Source organism: Scylla paramamosain, chromosome 31, assembly GCF_035594125.1.
Source record: "Scylla paramamosain isolate STU-SP2022 chromosome 31, ASM3559412v1, whole genome shotgun sequence".
Classification (NCBI taxonomy): Eukaryota; Metazoa; Arthropoda; class Malacostraca; order Decapoda; family Portunidae; genus Scylla; species Scylla paramamosain.
In genome coordinates this window covers 677,501-695,000 of record NC_087181.1, presented here as the reverse complement: position 1 = coordinate 695,000, position 17,500 = coordinate 677,501, and the positions used below count along the sequence as shown (strand labels likewise).

General features: G+C 39.2%; 1 protein-coding gene across 1 annotated transcript in view; it reads right to left on the bottom strand.

The window, feature by feature from the left end:
- LOC135116363 (neuronal acetylcholine receptor subunit alpha-10-like) overlaps nucleotides 1–17,500 on the bottom strand; it is a 132,347-nt gene that overhangs the window by 22,810 nt on the left and 92,037 nt on the right. The window contains 1 exon segment of the mRNA XM_064033743.1: nucleotides 16,665–16,799. Within this exon segment, the coding sequence (XP_063889813.1) occupies nucleotides 16,665–16,799 (135 nt within the window).

The following is a 17,500-nucleotide window of genomic DNA, read 5'->3' as shown; positions in this document are numbered from 1 at the left end:
ACGTCAAGGGTTGGGAGATGGAGAGGGGGAAGGAAAGGCAATGGGAAAGTGAGACGGAATAGGTATGAAGGACGTGTATTTATTGGACAGGTTATATCATTCATCTATCTTCATATTGTTCACGCCACTTTGTATTGGCAGGAGGAGCATTACTATTCTGTTTATTGTTATAGTATTCGTGTGGATTTCATTATATTTACTGTTGCATCGATAATGTTCACTTTTACCTTCGCTGGTTGGTGACGGAGCATAAAGGAATGCAAAGTACAATGAAATACAAACTGAGCGAGAAAAAAAAAAACTAACAGTGTCGAAATACAAAGGAATAAAAAAAAGGAGGAAAAAAATACAAAGGAATATGTTATACAAAAAAAATACAAAAGGGATAAAATGAAAAAAAAAAAACAATGTGTAGTGACGAATAGCAAAGGAATAAGAAAAAGGGGGAAAATAATGATACAAAAATACAAAGGAATACATCTTACAAAGGAATATAAAAAGAAAAAAAAAATAGTGATACGTAATTTTGAAACACACAACGATGAAAAATGTGGAGAAAGGAATGTCTGTCTATTTTATTTATTTGTCTGTCTGTCTGCGTGTCTGTCTATCATAAAAGGCAAACCAGGTAGGAGAGAGAGAGAGAGAAAAAAAAAAAAAAAAGAACCGGATCGTTCAAAATAATGTGTTGATGTATTCGTATTTAAGCGTCCTGTACATGTTAAAAATTGAATGTGTTAGTCTATTTTTAGCATTTGAACATTTTATACAGCTGTGAAAAAAAAAAAAAAGTTGCTGTCTGTACTTTTTTTATGCCATAGAGAAATGAGTCCGTTTGAGCTGATATGTTAAATTATTTGTTTATCTATCTATCTATCTATTCATGCATCTATCTGTATACTTTTTTTTTATTTATTCATCTATTTTTTTTGTTCTTTAAACTATCAATGCACTCATCTGTTTTTTCTATGTAACAATCTATGAATTTATCTATCTACATACTGAACTATATATCTACGCATCTATCTCTAAGTCTATCTACTCATTTATCTACCTGTCTTTCTGTCTATCTATTTATCTATCTATCTATCCATCCATCTATCTATCCGTCCATCCATCCGTCTATCTATCTATCTATATATTCATCTACCTAACTACCCATCTATTTATTTTTCTACCTAGTACTTACCTACCTACCTACCTATCACACAATCTCTGTCCATCGGCATTCAGTCATGGCCAACATTCAACTAACAAGCTTTACTCAAACTTCCCCGGCATTTACCACTTTCCCTCACTCGTAAGCCTTCTGATCTGCTGTCAATCTCCTTACAAGACTCGACACCCAACAGATGCCAAGAAGCTCAGGGGACTTAAGACTGAAGGAAAACACAAGAGGCAGTGGTCATAACACCCATAGTCTGAAACACTTCTGCGCCTCATCCACACCGTTTTCAAGAGGCTGTAGTTGAAGTTACTTGGGGTTTTCAAGGATGTTTTTAAGGTTCTAGTACAGATTAACAAGATTTCTACATTATTAACAGGAGAAACACTTTTGAGAACCGGGTAAATAGTCTCTGGGGCCTCTGAAAATAGTCGTGATCAAGTTGCACAGAATTTTAATGATGTTTTTATGGTTCTAGGGGCAGATTAACAAGATTTCTACATTATTAACAGGAGAAACACTCGAGATCCCGGCATATCATCTCTGTGGCCTTTGAAAGCAGTCGCGGTGATGTTTTCAATCATGCTTTTCCTGTTCTATTGACAGATTAACAAGACTTCTACATTATCAACAGGAGAAACACTCTTGAGAACCCGGCAAACCATCCCTGCTGCTTTCGAAAATAAGTGTTGAGAGGGCAAAGCGTTTTAGAATACTGGCCTTGGTTTGGCAGGTTACTTGACTGTACTGTTCCTAAGTATCTGTTTTGTGTGTTCGTTCAGACCACAATCAGCTGGCCATTACATTTCCTGATGGGGAAGCTGAAGAGGGTGGAGGAAGGGAGCGTGTGACAGCGTCGAGTAGGGAGAGAGAAGGTAGAGGGAAAGGGAAGGGAAGACAGGAAAGGAAAGGGAAAGAAGGTTTGGAGGAAGAGAGCATGAGATGAAAGGAAGGAAGGAAGAGAGGAAGAAAAGAAAGAACGAAAGAAAAATGAAAAAATGAAAAAAAGAAAGAATGAACAAAGGAAAGAAGGAAGAGAAAAAGAGAAAAGGGTGAGAGAAAGAGAGACAGAGAAACGAAGGAAAATAAGATCCTAGAGAAAAAAACAAGAACGACTGCAAAGTTACTTATTTTTTTACTTCCTTCATATATCTAATTCATTGTATCTACCCTTTTATTTTCCTTTACTGCGCGCCATTTTTAATCAATTTCCCTTACAATCCACTTCCCCTTTGTAACCTGAAGTCATTTATTTCTTATTTTCCTTCACCATTTGTCTAGCTCACCCTACATTGCATATATATTTTTTTTCAACTGTACATTTCTCTTTACTGTATTTCCCTTTTATCATTTATTTCCCTTATGCACCCTCGCCACTTCCCGCCTGACGCAGAGGGGAAAAAACGGCGGGGAAGGAAATCTCTAGGGGATAAAAACAACACAGGAGAGATTAGGGTTGTGTTTGTCTCAGAGTCAGTGTGTGTTTTGTGCCTTACGTTACTTGTGCATTTATTTATTCATTTATTCACCGTATTGCAATTTACAGAACGTGTTTGACTGCCTGAAGGAGGAACGAAGGAGGGGTGGAGGGGGGAGAGAGGGAGGGGAGGAAGGAGGGTAGGAAAGAGGTAGTGTAGTTTTACGTTTTTATTGATATTTACCTGTGTTACTTAATTTGCGTATATAGGTATTGAATTCTATTTTTTGGTAAGGGGTGAAGGAGGGATGACTAAAGGGGAGAGGGGGTTAAGGGAAGAGAGAGGAGGAACGACGGGGTAGGAAGGAGGGGAGGAAAGAGAAAGAATTGTTTTATTTTTTTCTAATCATATTTAAAGGTGGCATTTAATTTGTCTATTTAGATTTATTTAGTAAGGGGTGAAGGAAGGATGAGTAGAGGGAGGGAAAGAGAGAAAGAGGAGGTAGGAGAAGAGAAAAGAGGAGGATTTAGAATAGATTCGTGAAATAATATCTAGGCGTGTTAATTTAATTTGTCTATTTATTTAACTTTTTTTAGTAAAGGGTGAAGGAAGGATGCGTGAAGGGGAGAGACTGAAGGAGAGGGCTGAAGGAGGAAAGAAAATAGGAGAAATTGCTTGGATTTCTGAAATAATATCTACATGTCTGAGGGGGGGTTCCACTCATACCGCTCTTCTAGACAGGGTGGAATCAAAAGCTTTTCGTCTCATCAACTCCTCTCCTCTAACTGACTGTCTTAAGGTTCTTTCTCATCGCCACAATATTGCATCTCTTGCTGTCTTCTACCGCTATTTACATGCTAACTGCTCTTCTGATCTTGCTAACTGCATGCCTCCCCTCCTTCCGCGGCCTCGATGCACAAGACTTTCTTCTTTCTCTTACCCCTACTCTGTCCACCTCTCTAATGCAAGAGTTAACCAGTATTCTCAGTCATTCATCCCTTTCTCTGGTAAACTCTGGAACTGCCTGCCTGCTTCTGTACTTCCACCTTCCTATGACTTGAACTCCTTCAATAGGGAGGTTTCAAAGCACTTATCCTTCAATTTTTGACTACCGCTTCGGACCCTTTTGGGGGACCGGCATCTCAGTGGGCCTTTTTTTTTTTTTTTTTGTTGCCTTTGGCCGGTGTCCCTCCTATATATAAAAAAAAAAAAGCTGTTGAATTGGTCTATTTAGGTACTTCAGTTTTTTTTTTTTATAGTAAAAGATAAAAGGAAGAGAGAGATAAAGAAAGAAAGGAGACGAAGAAAAGGAGAAAAGAGGAAGGTCTGTTATAAGTTTCTGATATCGTATGTACAATTGTTATTTAATTTGCCTATTTAAGTGTATTCTAGCTCTGTCATTAGAGAGGACGCGAACTACACTTTATTTATTCTTAGCTTCGTATGTTCTGTGTTTCTCTCTCTCTCTCTCTCTCTCTCTCTCTCTCTCTCTCTCTCTCTCTCTCTCTCTCTCTCTCTCTCTCTCTCTCTCTCTCTCTTTTACTGGTATAATATTCTCCTCGCCTGTATCACCCCTCCTAGTCGATTCCGGATATCTATTTCCACTGGGAAGCTCCACTTTTTATATCTTTCAAACATCTCCTTCTCTCATCTTTTTCTTTTTCCATATATAGAGTTTTTTTCTCTCTCTCTCTTTTTTGCCGGTGTATATTCCTTGCTCCTGTCACCCCTCCTAGTCTCTTCTGGATATCTATTTTTACCGGGAAGCTGAACTTTTTATATAATTCAAACATCTCCTTCTCTCATGTTTTTCTTCTTCCGTCTGTACATATCTCTTCTCTCTCTCTCTCTCTCTCTCTCTCTCTCTCTCTCTCTCTCTCTCTCTCTCTCTCTCTCTCTCTCTCTCTCTCTCTCTCTCTCTCTCTCTCATCTTTTCTTCTTCCGTCTGTACATTTGTCTCTTTTTTCATCTTTTATTTTTTACAAGTGTATATTTCTCGTCTATGTCACTCCTCCAGTAGTCTGTTCAAGATTTCTGTTTCTACTGGGAAGCTGCACTTTTTGTACCATTCAAACATCTCCCCTTCCTCAACTTTTCTTCTAATCCAGTTGGTATACATTGCTTACCTTTATTATCCCTTCCTCTAATCTATTCCAGGGATGTTTTTATTTTTTTTATTTATTTATTTATTTTTTTTTTAAGGGGAAGCTGTAGTTCTTATCTCTAACATCTCCCCTTGCTCAACATTTCTACGTGTCCTGTCAACTCTTCAGCTTCTTTGTCCCACAGTAATAAATGCTTCTAAATACTTTCCCATTCAGTTCATTTCCATAATATTAGCGTACGTCTCTCTAGTGTACCCGATTACTTTGACATCTCATTCTTCTTTTTATTCATACTTCCTCTCTGTCATTTCTCATTCTACACTATTCTATATTTGTACTTTTTATGCCATTCAAATTTCTCTCTTTCCTCAGTTTTCGTTTTCATGTTTCCCCTTAAATATCCATTCTTCATTTGTCCCAACAGTGATATATGTTATCATAATATTTTCTCAATGAACCTTCGTAGTATTTTTAACCATATACTCGATGTACATGCTCATTTTGACATCATACTCAATTTTATTCACACTTCGCCTCCGTCACCTCTTCTAGTCTATGCCAAGGATCTATATTTTTGAGGGAAACTGTACTTATTCTTATCGAACACCTCTCTTCCCTCAACTTTTTAATTTCCTTTCAAATATCCAGCCACTCTTTATCCCCCCAAAAAATACATCCATTCTAATTACATTTTGCTCGTTCGTTCGTTTCCAATAGAAGAGGTTGCATTACTCCAACACTCCTGGTAACTATGACACACCTCACTCATCTATTTATTCATGCCGCACAGATTCTATTCTCCGGGACGTGCTTGACACAGCTCACGCAGAGGGGATGGGAATGTGTCGCCCTCATATTGTGCTTTTAAACAATGAAACTTTTACATAAGAGATTAAGTCATGGAAGAGGAGCAACACGCGGAGAGGGAACATTTGTCTATCCACGTAGTATTTACGTAGAAGGAGCACAGGAGTATATGTCTATCCGTGTAAGAACATTTATCTATCCACTTAAAAGAAATATTTATCTGTCCATGTGGGAGCAGCTGTTCATCCATGTACGAGCGTCTATCTATCTATCTCTCAGTCGTTGCTATATGTTTATTTTCCTTCCTGAACTTATTTCGATGTCAAGGATATACAATAATAAAATAAAAATACCATTCAGTATTCAAAAAATTCCCTCCAAACACAGATAACGAGAAAGAAAGAAAGAAAAACTGCTACTTAATATTAAAGTTCCCCCGAAAAAAAAGAAAAAAAGAAAAGAAAAAAAGGTTTAATATAGTGAAGTCCCTCCCCACAAAGAGTTAATTATAAGAGATTCCTTAGATATCGCGTGTGTCTATGTGAAGATGAAGCGATGAAAGGGAAGCAGCCTCGGATCGAACCTTGAACAGCACACTCAAGGTACAGTCTCTGCCCAGCGAGCCACAACGATCGCCGCCTCCATTGTGTATTCAGGCTAACCTTGTCTGTCCCGCTACTAGAGGAAGAGTTAGTCGTTTTTCTCTCTTTTTTTGTTTTCTTTTTAACAGGGTTGTGGCTAACGACGAAAATAAATAAATAAATAAATAAATAAATAAATAAATAAATAAACTGAAGGTCCCAGTCACGAAAACCGTTTAAAAGTAAGTAAGAGAGAGAGAGAGAGAGAGAGAGAGAGAGAGAGAGAGAGAGAGAGAGAGAGAGAGAGAGAGAGTGTGTGTGTGTGTGTGTGTGTGTGTGTGTGTGTGTGTGTGTGTGTGTGTGTGTGTGTGTGATTGATTCATGACTGCTGGCTTAATTATGATGAGTGGAGCGTGTGTGACGTAGACGATGAAGAAAATTTAAGAGAAAATGAAAAACGAGATTTTTTTTTTTTTCAATATTTGTGTAGTCATCTATTTATTCTTTTCTCTACGTATTATTTATTTACTACTTTCATTCAATATCGGCTCGACTTCTTGTTCATTTAATTATCTATCTATCTATCTATCTATCTATCTATCTATCTATCTATCTATCTATCTATCTATATATATATATATATATATATATATATATATATATATATATATATATATATATATATATATATATATATATATATATATATATATATATATATATATATATATATATATATATATTAATTTATAAATCTATATGTATCTCTTATCAATGTTTCTATTTACCAGGGCGCCTTAAGACCCAGTTATGGCTGGTACATTAAATCAATCTATTTTATCTACCTATCTACCTCTTTATCAGAGCGCTTGTAACTCAGCAGCAGTTTTAATTAGGTTAGTTTGCCAATCACCATTACGTAAATACCAAAATAAATATAAAACAAGGAAAAAAATAATGCACTTTTAAGAATGATCGGTGCACTGCAATCTCTAAATGTGTATTAACTGCTAATAACATGACGCTTCTTATTTCTATCTGAGCAAATCCTGGACACTGTTATCAAGCAAACGTAAGACCACAGGCGATACAAGTACATCACCGCTTCTTGCTGTAAGAGTTGTACACTATTTAGAAATCTTACTGTTAACTTTCCCGAGACCATTTCACTTGTTATTAGTGGCATATTAGTACATCTCACCCTTACTTTGCGCTAATTTTCCATCCTTACTGTGGTGTATTTAAAAATCTTATTCTGTCTGGTGTATTTAGGAATCTTTCTCTTAACTTACTCCGAACAATTTTACTTCCTATCAGTGGTGTATTTAGAAATCTTACCCTTTACTTGCGCCAATTTTAGTTGCCGGTGTATTTTAACAACTTACGTTTACCTGACGCCAATTACTTGCTATTAGTGATGTATATTTCAACATATTACTCTTTACTTACACCAAATTAACTCTCAAACAAACAAAACTCTCTACTTTCGATGGACTTAGTTGCTATTATTGGTATACAAAACTTACCCAACTTCTAGCAAACAATTTTAATAACCTGCCGACAAGCCATAGCATTCAGAGGGATAAGACTGGCTGCATCAACACATAAAGATAAACCTGAAGAGAACCATGAACTGCAAATTGCCTCCAGTACACGGGGAAGGGAGCGGCAGCCAGGCAAGGGGTGGATCAGTCCTACTTGTTGTTACGGTGTGCATGCATTCATGATTGCACTCACTGATTCATTGATATGCTGGAACACAATGCACATCACGGGATACAGGACAGAGGGAGAGAGGGAGAGAGACACAGAGAGGGAGAAGAGAGAGATGACGGATGACGGATGAGAGAGAGAGAGAGAGAGAGAGAGAGAGAGAGAGAGAGAGAGAGAGAGAGAGAGAGAGAGAGAGAGAGAGAGAGATAGAAATTGGTTGGTTGATATTTTGCTTGTGAAATCTACATTTATGATTAGCTTAGTAAGGGAAGAGAAGGGAAGGGAAGGGAAGGGAAGGGAAGGGAAGGGAAGGGAAGGGAAGGGAAGGGAAGAGAAGGGAAGGGAAGACATAGGGAAGGGAAGATAGATATAGAAAAGGGAAGATAGATGGAATGGAATTGAAGGGAAGGGAATAAAATGGAAGGAAAGGAAAGAGAAGGGGAGGAATAAGGAGGAAATGTGAAGTAAAGGGAACTAATGGAAGGTAAAACTGACGAAGGGCATAGACTGCTGCCGGAAGAGTGGCCTGAGGAAGGAGGAGAAGGAGGAGGAGGAGGAAGGGACGTGGAGGTACAGGAGAGGAGCGTAAAAGAGAGAGAGGCATTGTAGCGCTGGAGAGCAAATTAATTCTGTACCATCTGATTCAACGTAATTTCTTGTGCTTCGCTGTGCAGAGTAACTGGTGAAACGACCCAGCGACCCTCGTGTGCCCGGGCGAGGGAATGAGGGAGTGAGGAAGTGAGCTGGTGTCGGAGCAGTGCAGGGAAAGCTTCCTAATGCCAAGTGAGATGAAAACGGATGGTCATGGACGGGAAATTTAGACGTGTTGGTGTGTTATCTTGACTTGTAAGAGCGTTAGTGATACAGACTGGGGTTCTTAAGGATGGTTTTATGGTTTTATTGGTGGTGTGTCATCTCTGGTGCGTCTTGGTGTCTTTGGTGTGGCTTGTAGGAGAGTTAGTGATACGGACTGGGGTTCTTAAGGATGGTTTTATGGTTTTATTGGTGGTGTGTCATCTCTGGTGCGTCTTGGTGTCTTTGGTGTGGCTTGTAGGAGAGTTAGTGATACAGACTGGGGTTCTTAAGGATGGTTTTATGGCTATATTGATAGTGTGTCATCTCTGGTGTGTCTTGGTGTCTTTGGTGTGGCTTGTAGGAGAGTTAGTGATACGGACTGGGGTTCTTAAGGATGGTTTTATGGTTTTATTGGTGGTGTGTCATCTCAGCAACTATTAACAGGCTCTAGTGAAAGATAGAGGGATGTTCAAAGATGTTTACATTCTTGTTGTGGTCATACCAGGAATTCTGTATCATCAATGTGAGGAGAACAATGACAGCTTGACCAGTTATCTCCTTTGCCTTTAATCAAAAGCGATTCTAATAGGGGTAAATTATTCTACAGTTAAACTGGGAAAAAAATAATAAAAACGTATGGTATGTTTATGGAACAATTGTTAGATATTTAGGCGTCTTGTCTCTACTTGTTATAAGACTGACCGGGATTTCCAAGGGTGATTTTATGGTTCCAGCGCTGGTTTAGTGAGGGCGTGTTATCCCGACAACTTTTAAGAGGGTCTACTAAAAGTTTTCAAAAGGTGTTTTCACAATTAAAGAGTTACATAGCTTACCAAGGATTCCGCCATGATCAGTTGAAAAGCAGCCATTATTTCAGTGCCTCTGAGAATGTTATTATATAAATATCAATCTTCCTACCGCTAAGTGGGACGAAAAGGCAACGTGTGGTATTCTCAGATGCTTGGGCGTGTTATCTTGACCTGTTATCAGAAATGTAGTGGAAATTATTGAGGTTTCCCCGGGGAGTGTTTATGGTTGATAGATTAGTTAGGATTCCGCATCGGAGTGTTATCTCAGCAACTTTTAATTAACTCTAGTGGAAATTATTGAGATTTTCAAGGGTGTTTTCATGATTCCATTGATCTCTCATTAAGGATTCTGCATCACCGGAGGAAAAGAGCCCAGAGATCCAAACTAATTATATCTATTCCCTTTAAAAAAATTAGTTGTAATAAGATCCCGAGGCATTTTAGAGTACGAGAGAGAGAGAGAGAGAGAGAGAGAGAGAGAGAGAGAGAGAGAGAGAGAGAGAGAGAGAGAGAGAGAGAGAGAGAGAGAGAGAGACGAGACGAGACTAGACAAGAAACGACAGACAAAATAGACAGACAGACAGACAGACAGACAGACAGACACAGAAAGAGACAAAAAACAGACAGACGAACAGATAAACAAACAGAAAGACAAAATAGATAGCAAGATATATAGATAGATATATAAATTTATAGACAGACAGATAAACAGACAGACCAACGGAATCAAACACACAGCCAGACACAGAAAGAGAGAAGGACAAATTCAAACTTAAAAATATATCTGCCTTGGCGCACAGGACCCTTCAGTACCGCGACGACTGGCCAAGAGGGAGGCCACGCGTCGGACAAGATAAATAGATACATAAATAATCTGAGACTAAGTGGCACCCGGGCGGCCCATTGCTTAAAACAAAAAGTCAGCAATTTAAACTAACCCTACACGTGTTTACCTCTGCGACGGGAAGAGAAGGGAAGGGAGAGGATGGGAAGGGAAGGGGAGATGGAAAAGCACTGTGAAAGATAAAGGAAAAAGGAAACTTGCGAGGTGGAGTAGAAATATAAACTAAATTAAAGAAAGTATGAAGAAGGTAAGGAAGAGGAAGGGGAGAGAAAAGTGAACGATAGCAGCAAGGGAATGGGAAGTGAGACAAAACTGTGGAAGAGAAGGAGAAAGAGGAAAGATAATATGAAGAAGGGAATGAAAAGGAAAAAAGGAAAATGGAACATAAAGTAAAGGAACTGAAGATAAGGAAAGGGAAGTAGAAACAGAAAGATATTTTATGTAATAGAAAGGGGAAAAAAAGGGAAAAGGGGAGGAAGGAAACGATAGTGAAGAGAAGGATACAAAGGAAGGGAAACGAGCTGAAACGAAACTAGAGTTACATACACAGCTGAGCGGTAAGAAAGGAAAGGAAAGGAAAGGAAAATAAAGAAAAGGAAGGAAAGAAAACGACCGAAGAAATAAAAAAAAGTAGAGCCAATATAAGAAAATGAAAAAAGGAAAGAAAAAAAATAAATAAAAAAGGAAAAAGAGAACATAAAAGAAAACAAGATAAAAAAAAAACATGAAAAGAGAAAATATTATGAAATTACAAAAGTTACAGTACGTACCAAATTTGTCCGTTTTTGAAATGAGAGACATGAATAAATTACTGTATTCATTAATCCCGGAGGAACAGCTCATCTCCTACAGGTGAGGAGGAGGAGGAGGAGGAGGAGGAGGAGGAGGAGGAGGAGGAGGAGGAGGAGGAGGAGGAGGAGGAGGAGGCAGGGAGGCAGGGAGGAGAGAGAGAGACTTGCTTGTTTGTGTGCGGTAAATTAAGGTGCGCTGAATTAAATGTCAGGTTTGTTGAGTTGAGGTTATTATTAATTTGTCTGTTGTGAACTGCGTCTGTGGTGGTGGTAGTGGTGGTGGTGGTGGTGGTAGTGGTGGTGGTGACGGTGGCGGTGGTGGTGGTGTGTTTTTTTTAATGAATGTGCTGGAGAAGGACGAGGAGGAGGAGGAGGAGGAGGAGAAGAAAGAGGACGAGGACAAGAACAAGGGCGATACATTTATTTAAGTAGTTTGTGTTATTTGTCTCCCTAATTTTTCAGAAACGTTGGTGCTTTAATGCTATTACTGGCTTTTGTATTGAAGGAAAGGGAAGAGAAGATAAGGAAGAGAAGGAAAGGGAAGGGAAGAGAAGAATGGAAAGGAGGGGGAAAAAACACTGAAAAGAGGAACAGCTTGTAATGATGTTCGTATCCCTGGAAAAAAAAGAGTAAAAGAAGGAAAAAGGAGGGAAGAGAAGAATGATAGGGAAGGAAAACATATTGAAACGAGAAAACAGCTTGTATTGATGTTCGTACAGGTGGAAAAAAAATTAGGAAGAGAAGAAAAGGAAAGCGAAGAGATGGATGGAAGAGAAAGTAAAGAAATCGTAAAAAAAAAACAGCTTCTGGCAACGCTGATTGATGAAGTGACTTAACATGTCTTAACCATAAAGGAATTAAAAGTTTGAGAAGTGGTGTAACATTTCTTAAGTATATAAAAACAGAAAGTGGCATTAGTATTTTGAGTCAATGAATTAACTATATTGGTTAAAGGGGAAGGTGACAGGAGTATGTGCTTTGTGGATCAGCTGAGACGATATAGCATGAGGGCAGGATAGAAAATCAAGAAGACTCCTCCCCACCCCCACCTCCCTCCTTTCCTTCAACACACAAGTGGAGGGAAAAACTGCAACACAATACTTGAGAAACGAAGCAAGATTTAACTTTTCACTGCAATATGCGACAATTGACGGCACTGAAAGCACTGTAGTAAACCCTTACAGACACTTATAAAGAAAAGGAATTAATACAACTTTCCATTTCTATCCATCATAATATTCAGAAGAGGCTGCCTGACATAAACCAAATATCTCTCAGTGTTTTAATTATGATGTGCCCAAATAGCAGTGAAAGGATTAAGCAAGTGACTTTTATTTGCTGGTTTTCGAGTTAGCGAGTCAAATTAATCAACCACATTGCGTCTCATGAATCTCTAATGGGAGTGAATTATTACAACTCCATCATGACGTCGCAGAGAAGTTGGCATGGGCAGACCTTACGAGGACCGTACACTGAAACACATTTGCAAGGCACCAGATGAAGTTTTGCAGGTTTATGAGGATGTTTTTATGGGTCTAGTGACAGATTAGCAACATTTCTGTATTATTTAAACGAGAAACACTCGTAAGAACCTGGCTAATCATCTCTACAGCCCTTGGGAATAGTCGTGGAGAGAGAGCAAAGCCTTTCTAAATACGATCCCTGACTACATATGAGAGAGAGAGAGAGAGAGAGAGAGAGAGAGAGAGAGAGAGAGAGAGAGAGAGAGAGAGAGAGAGAGAGAGAGAGAGAGAGAGAGAGAGAGAGAGAGAGAGAGAGAGAGAGAGAGAGAGAGAGAGAGAATCACAGAAGGAAGGACTCCAGGACAGTTTTTTTCCACCAGGACAGAGGAGAGGCAACATTGTCGGTGCACATTTGTTATTCTCCTGATTAACAGATACATTATTAATCTGCTGAATGTTTAATCAACTATATTATTGATAGATTAATACTAATTTATTAATATTCTATAACCTGTACTGATGGACAAATGAGTGAGTTAAGAAGAGGAGGAGATCATGGAGGAGGAGGAAGACGAGGAGGATGACAAGGAAAAGAACGAAGATTACCTAGGAAAATCATATTCTATAATGAGGGTATCTGTTGGACTGCAAATAATTACTGTAATCTTTATTTTTATTTTATTTTATTTATTTATTTACTTTTCTTATTTTTTTTTCACGCACTCTGACCCAGGAAGTTTGCCAGCTGGTCCCCGTGGACATGGTAACACTGCCTCTGACCAACGACTGACTGACTGACCAACGTGTTTGTGTGTGTGTGGTGGGAGGGGGGGGGTGGAAGAGGGTGGTTCTTTTTTTCTTGTTTTTATTTTAGAGATACAAAATTTATGTAAAAGGCCCCCTGGAAAAAATAGACATTAAAAAATACCAAATAAGATAAAAAAAAAAAAAAAGACTTGAGAAAAACACCTAACAAAAAAAAAGAAACAAAGGGAAAAAAAGAAAGGACACAAAAAAAAAACCTGGAAGGAAAAAAAAAATAATAAATGAGAAAAAAATGCCCCACTTTTAAAATTTACGGCAAACTGACTTCGTTCACATTCCTACCAAAACCTGTATTTATTGGCGAGACACGCGAGTTCTGGGCAATAATGCAAAGTCAATATGCTGTTACTATTAGACAATGTGTGGCGAAGCACGAGTGTACAGAATGTTGGCAGTAAAGGAGGGCCAGTCTGGGTGTTTGCTGCAGAAACGGGACAAGTTTGACATTCGCTGTGCCAACCAAACTATTAAAACAAAAAAAATAAATGAAATAAACAGATAAATAAACGACCAGAGAGAGAGAGAGAGAGAGAGAGAGAGAGAGAGAGAGAGAGAGAATGGGTAAGTAGACAGTGAAACAAATACATATAAAAAAAATAAACAGAGCCAGCCAAGATAAACACAAGTAAATAAATAAATAGATAACTAGATGGATAGGCTAACAGATAGATAAACAAATAGATAGACTTAGCACATAGATATATCAATACAGATAAAGTTATACAACAGAACGCAGCCGCCCTCCCGCAACATGTGAGGTGTCAGGCGAGTCAGCGGGAAAGCACAAGGCATGGAACACAATGACAGGAAGCAACACAACACAACACAACGTACTGCCCCTTTACAATAAACTGATCCCTTGCAGCATAACAGAATACAATACACCACACAACGCTGCACAACACAATAGGAACACAACACAATTCCTCCACATATCACAATACATGCCCCTTACAACACAACACAAAACAACATACCGCCTTCTTACGACACAATACAACACAGGACAGTACACTTCCCTCACACAGCGCAACACAAAACAACATACGCCCTCTGACAACACACCACAACCCAACAGACGCCCGTTTATAACACACGTCCATTACAACACAACACTCTGCCCCACATAACACAACACAACATAGCACGGGTCAGGCAGCACACACACACACACACACACACACACACACACACACACACACACACACACACACACACAATGATCCGTGCTAATGAACACACAGGGCAAGTCAGCATACAAGCAACAAATGAACAGCACGTCACGGGATTAAGAGCAACACGTGAGGAAGGATTTGAACAGAATAGAAAAATTGTTGCAGTAAATGATGAACGCGCAGTGAAGGGGAAAAAAATATTGCAGGGATTAACTTGGTACTCTGTCCTCGCCATTGCTGCCAACAACACGAGTAGTAACAGTAGTGAAACGTGGCATTAAATAACAACTACAGCAAATGAATGACAGATCAAGGTATCGCATTCACTTGATAAAATAGATATGTACAGTGCATGATCGTGAATAAGGTTGAGTAAGTGATTAATATGATTGGTTGAGTAGGTGAAGCAAGTGATGAAAACAAAACATAGCAGCCGACGTGAATGAATGAATGAGTAATTGAATGAATGAATGAATAAAAAAAAGAATAAACAAATAAGACACTTAAGGACTAACTTAATAGAATTTATGTTGGCATCGTTACTGATAAGACAAACAACAACAACAACAACGCAATATTCTAGAAACATGGAGAAAAAAGAAAAAACTAAACAGAGAGACAGATACATAGACAGACAGAGAGACAGGCAGTCAGACAAACAAACCAGCAAGCAGACAAGCAAACAGGCAGACAAGCAAGCACGTATTCACACAAATATTCATAAGGATAACAAAAAGACGGAAAAACAGACAGAAAAACAGGCAGAAAAAAAAAAACACACACACACACACACACACAGTAACAAAAAGACACAGACACAAATAAACACAGAAAAACACATAGAGAGAAACAGAGACTACCTTAACTATATAAACACACACACACACACACACACACACACACACACACAACACATGATAAAGGAGGCTAACAGGACACTCAGTAATAAAGAAGAATACCGCAAATTACAACGTAAGTTTGGGGCAAAATTGGTCAGTTTTAGGCAGCAAGACTTGTGGTGGTGTGGTCAGAGCTGGACTTTCATGGCCCATTAACTTTTCTGCAGTGGCCCTCTCTCTCTCTCTCTCTCTCTCTCTCTCTCTCTCTCTCTCTCTCTCTCTCTCTCTCTCTCTCTGGTTATGTTTGTTAGTACTGGGAAAGTGATAGTTTCTCTCTCTCTCTCTCTCTCTCTCTCTCTCTCTCTCTCTCTCTCTCTCTCTCTCTCTCTCTCTCTCTCTCCATCTATCTATCTCTAATCTTTCTATCTATCTACCTATCTATCTATCTTTCTGTCTATCTCTATCTATCTATCTATCTATCTATCTATCTATCTATCAATTAATATCACAGAAGAGCATTATTATTACTTTCAACCTCACCAGCACAGTACGATTCTCTAAATTCCCAGCATGTTGTGAAAGGCCACTAAAGGGGAAGGGGCGAGGTGGTAGCAACGCCTTTTCTCTTTGCTTATTCCGTAGTGAGAAAAGTAGAGACAGACGAGGGGTGAGATTACAGAGTCCTCCCTGAACCCTGATGGATAAGCCTGGTCTTGTCAATACCTACTTTCTTTGATAGGAATGACTGTGTTATGTTAGATTAGTGTTGTTGCTGGTGTTGTTGTTGTTGTTGTTGTTGTTAATGGTGGAATTGTGGTGGTTTTAGTAGTCTGGTTGCTGCAGTTGCGGTGGTGGTAATGGTGGTGTGTAGTAGAAATAGTAGTAGTAGTAGTAGTAGTAGTAGTAGTAGTAGTAGTAGTAGTAGTAGTAGTAGTAGGTAGTAGTAGTAGCAGCAGTAGCAGTAGTAATAGCATTAGTAGACGCATCACCATCACCATCACCATCACCACCACCACCACCACCACCACCAGTAACAGCAGAAGTAACAGTAAAAGTCAGATCATATCAGGTTAACTTATACCATTATTAATTTCAGTCCCACGAGACCAAGATGGGAGAACAATATATCGTAAAGCGCAGTACAAGAAAGGCAGTATATTGTAAACCACAGTACTAAGAGGGTAGTGCATCGTGAGGCGCATTACTAAGAAGGCAGTATATTGTGAGGCACATTACTAAGAGGAGCTGTGTATTATAAGGCACAGTACAAGAAGGACAGTAAATTGTAAGGCACAGTACAGGGAGGGCAGTGAGAAGCGAGGCGTAGTACTCACTGATGAGCGGTGTCTTCTCAGTGGGCGGCAGGGACTCTCTGATGGTCATGAGGAAGACAGTCATGGAGAGCAGCGCCGAGATCCCCAGAGTCACCTTCTCCCCGGACTCGCTCGGCACGTAGAACACCAAAAGGGCTGCAGAGAACAGAGGAAAGGTACGTGTAGGTTAAGAGTGAAGCTGATGGAAATATTTAAGTGGCATAAGGGAGATGGCAACTAAAGGAAAGGTGTATATAGGTTAAAAAGTGGTGATGATGGAGGTATTCAAGTGGCTTAAGGGAGATGGCAACTAAAGGAAAGGTGTATATAGGTTAAAAAGTGGTGATGATGGAGGTATTCAAGTGGCTTAAGGGAGATGGCAACTAAAGGAAAGGTGTATATAGGTTAAAAAGTGGTGATGATGGAGGTATTCAAGTGGCTTAAGGGAGATGGCAACTAAAGGAAAGGTGTATATAGGTTAAAAGTGGTGATGATGGAGGTATTCAAGTGGCTTAAGGGATATAACAAGGTGACAAACAAAATATTCAGACTTAGGTTTTCTACAGGGACTGCCACTTGTAGGCCTCATGACTTCATGCACCAACCCATATTTTGTCGTGTTATGTTCCTGTGCTTCTGATGGAGGTGTGTAAGTGGCATAAGGGAGATAGCACGGTGATGTAGACAAGATTCTATATGGTCAATAATCAGGATGGGGCTAGAAGATGCTATAATTTTCTCAAGGAGTGACGAGGCTGGACAAAGTCATGAAGGAATACATCAGCAGGAGACATTTCCTTGTCCGTTTGAGAACTATTCCTAACAAGCGAACTAAGAAATCAACTAATTCTAACAAA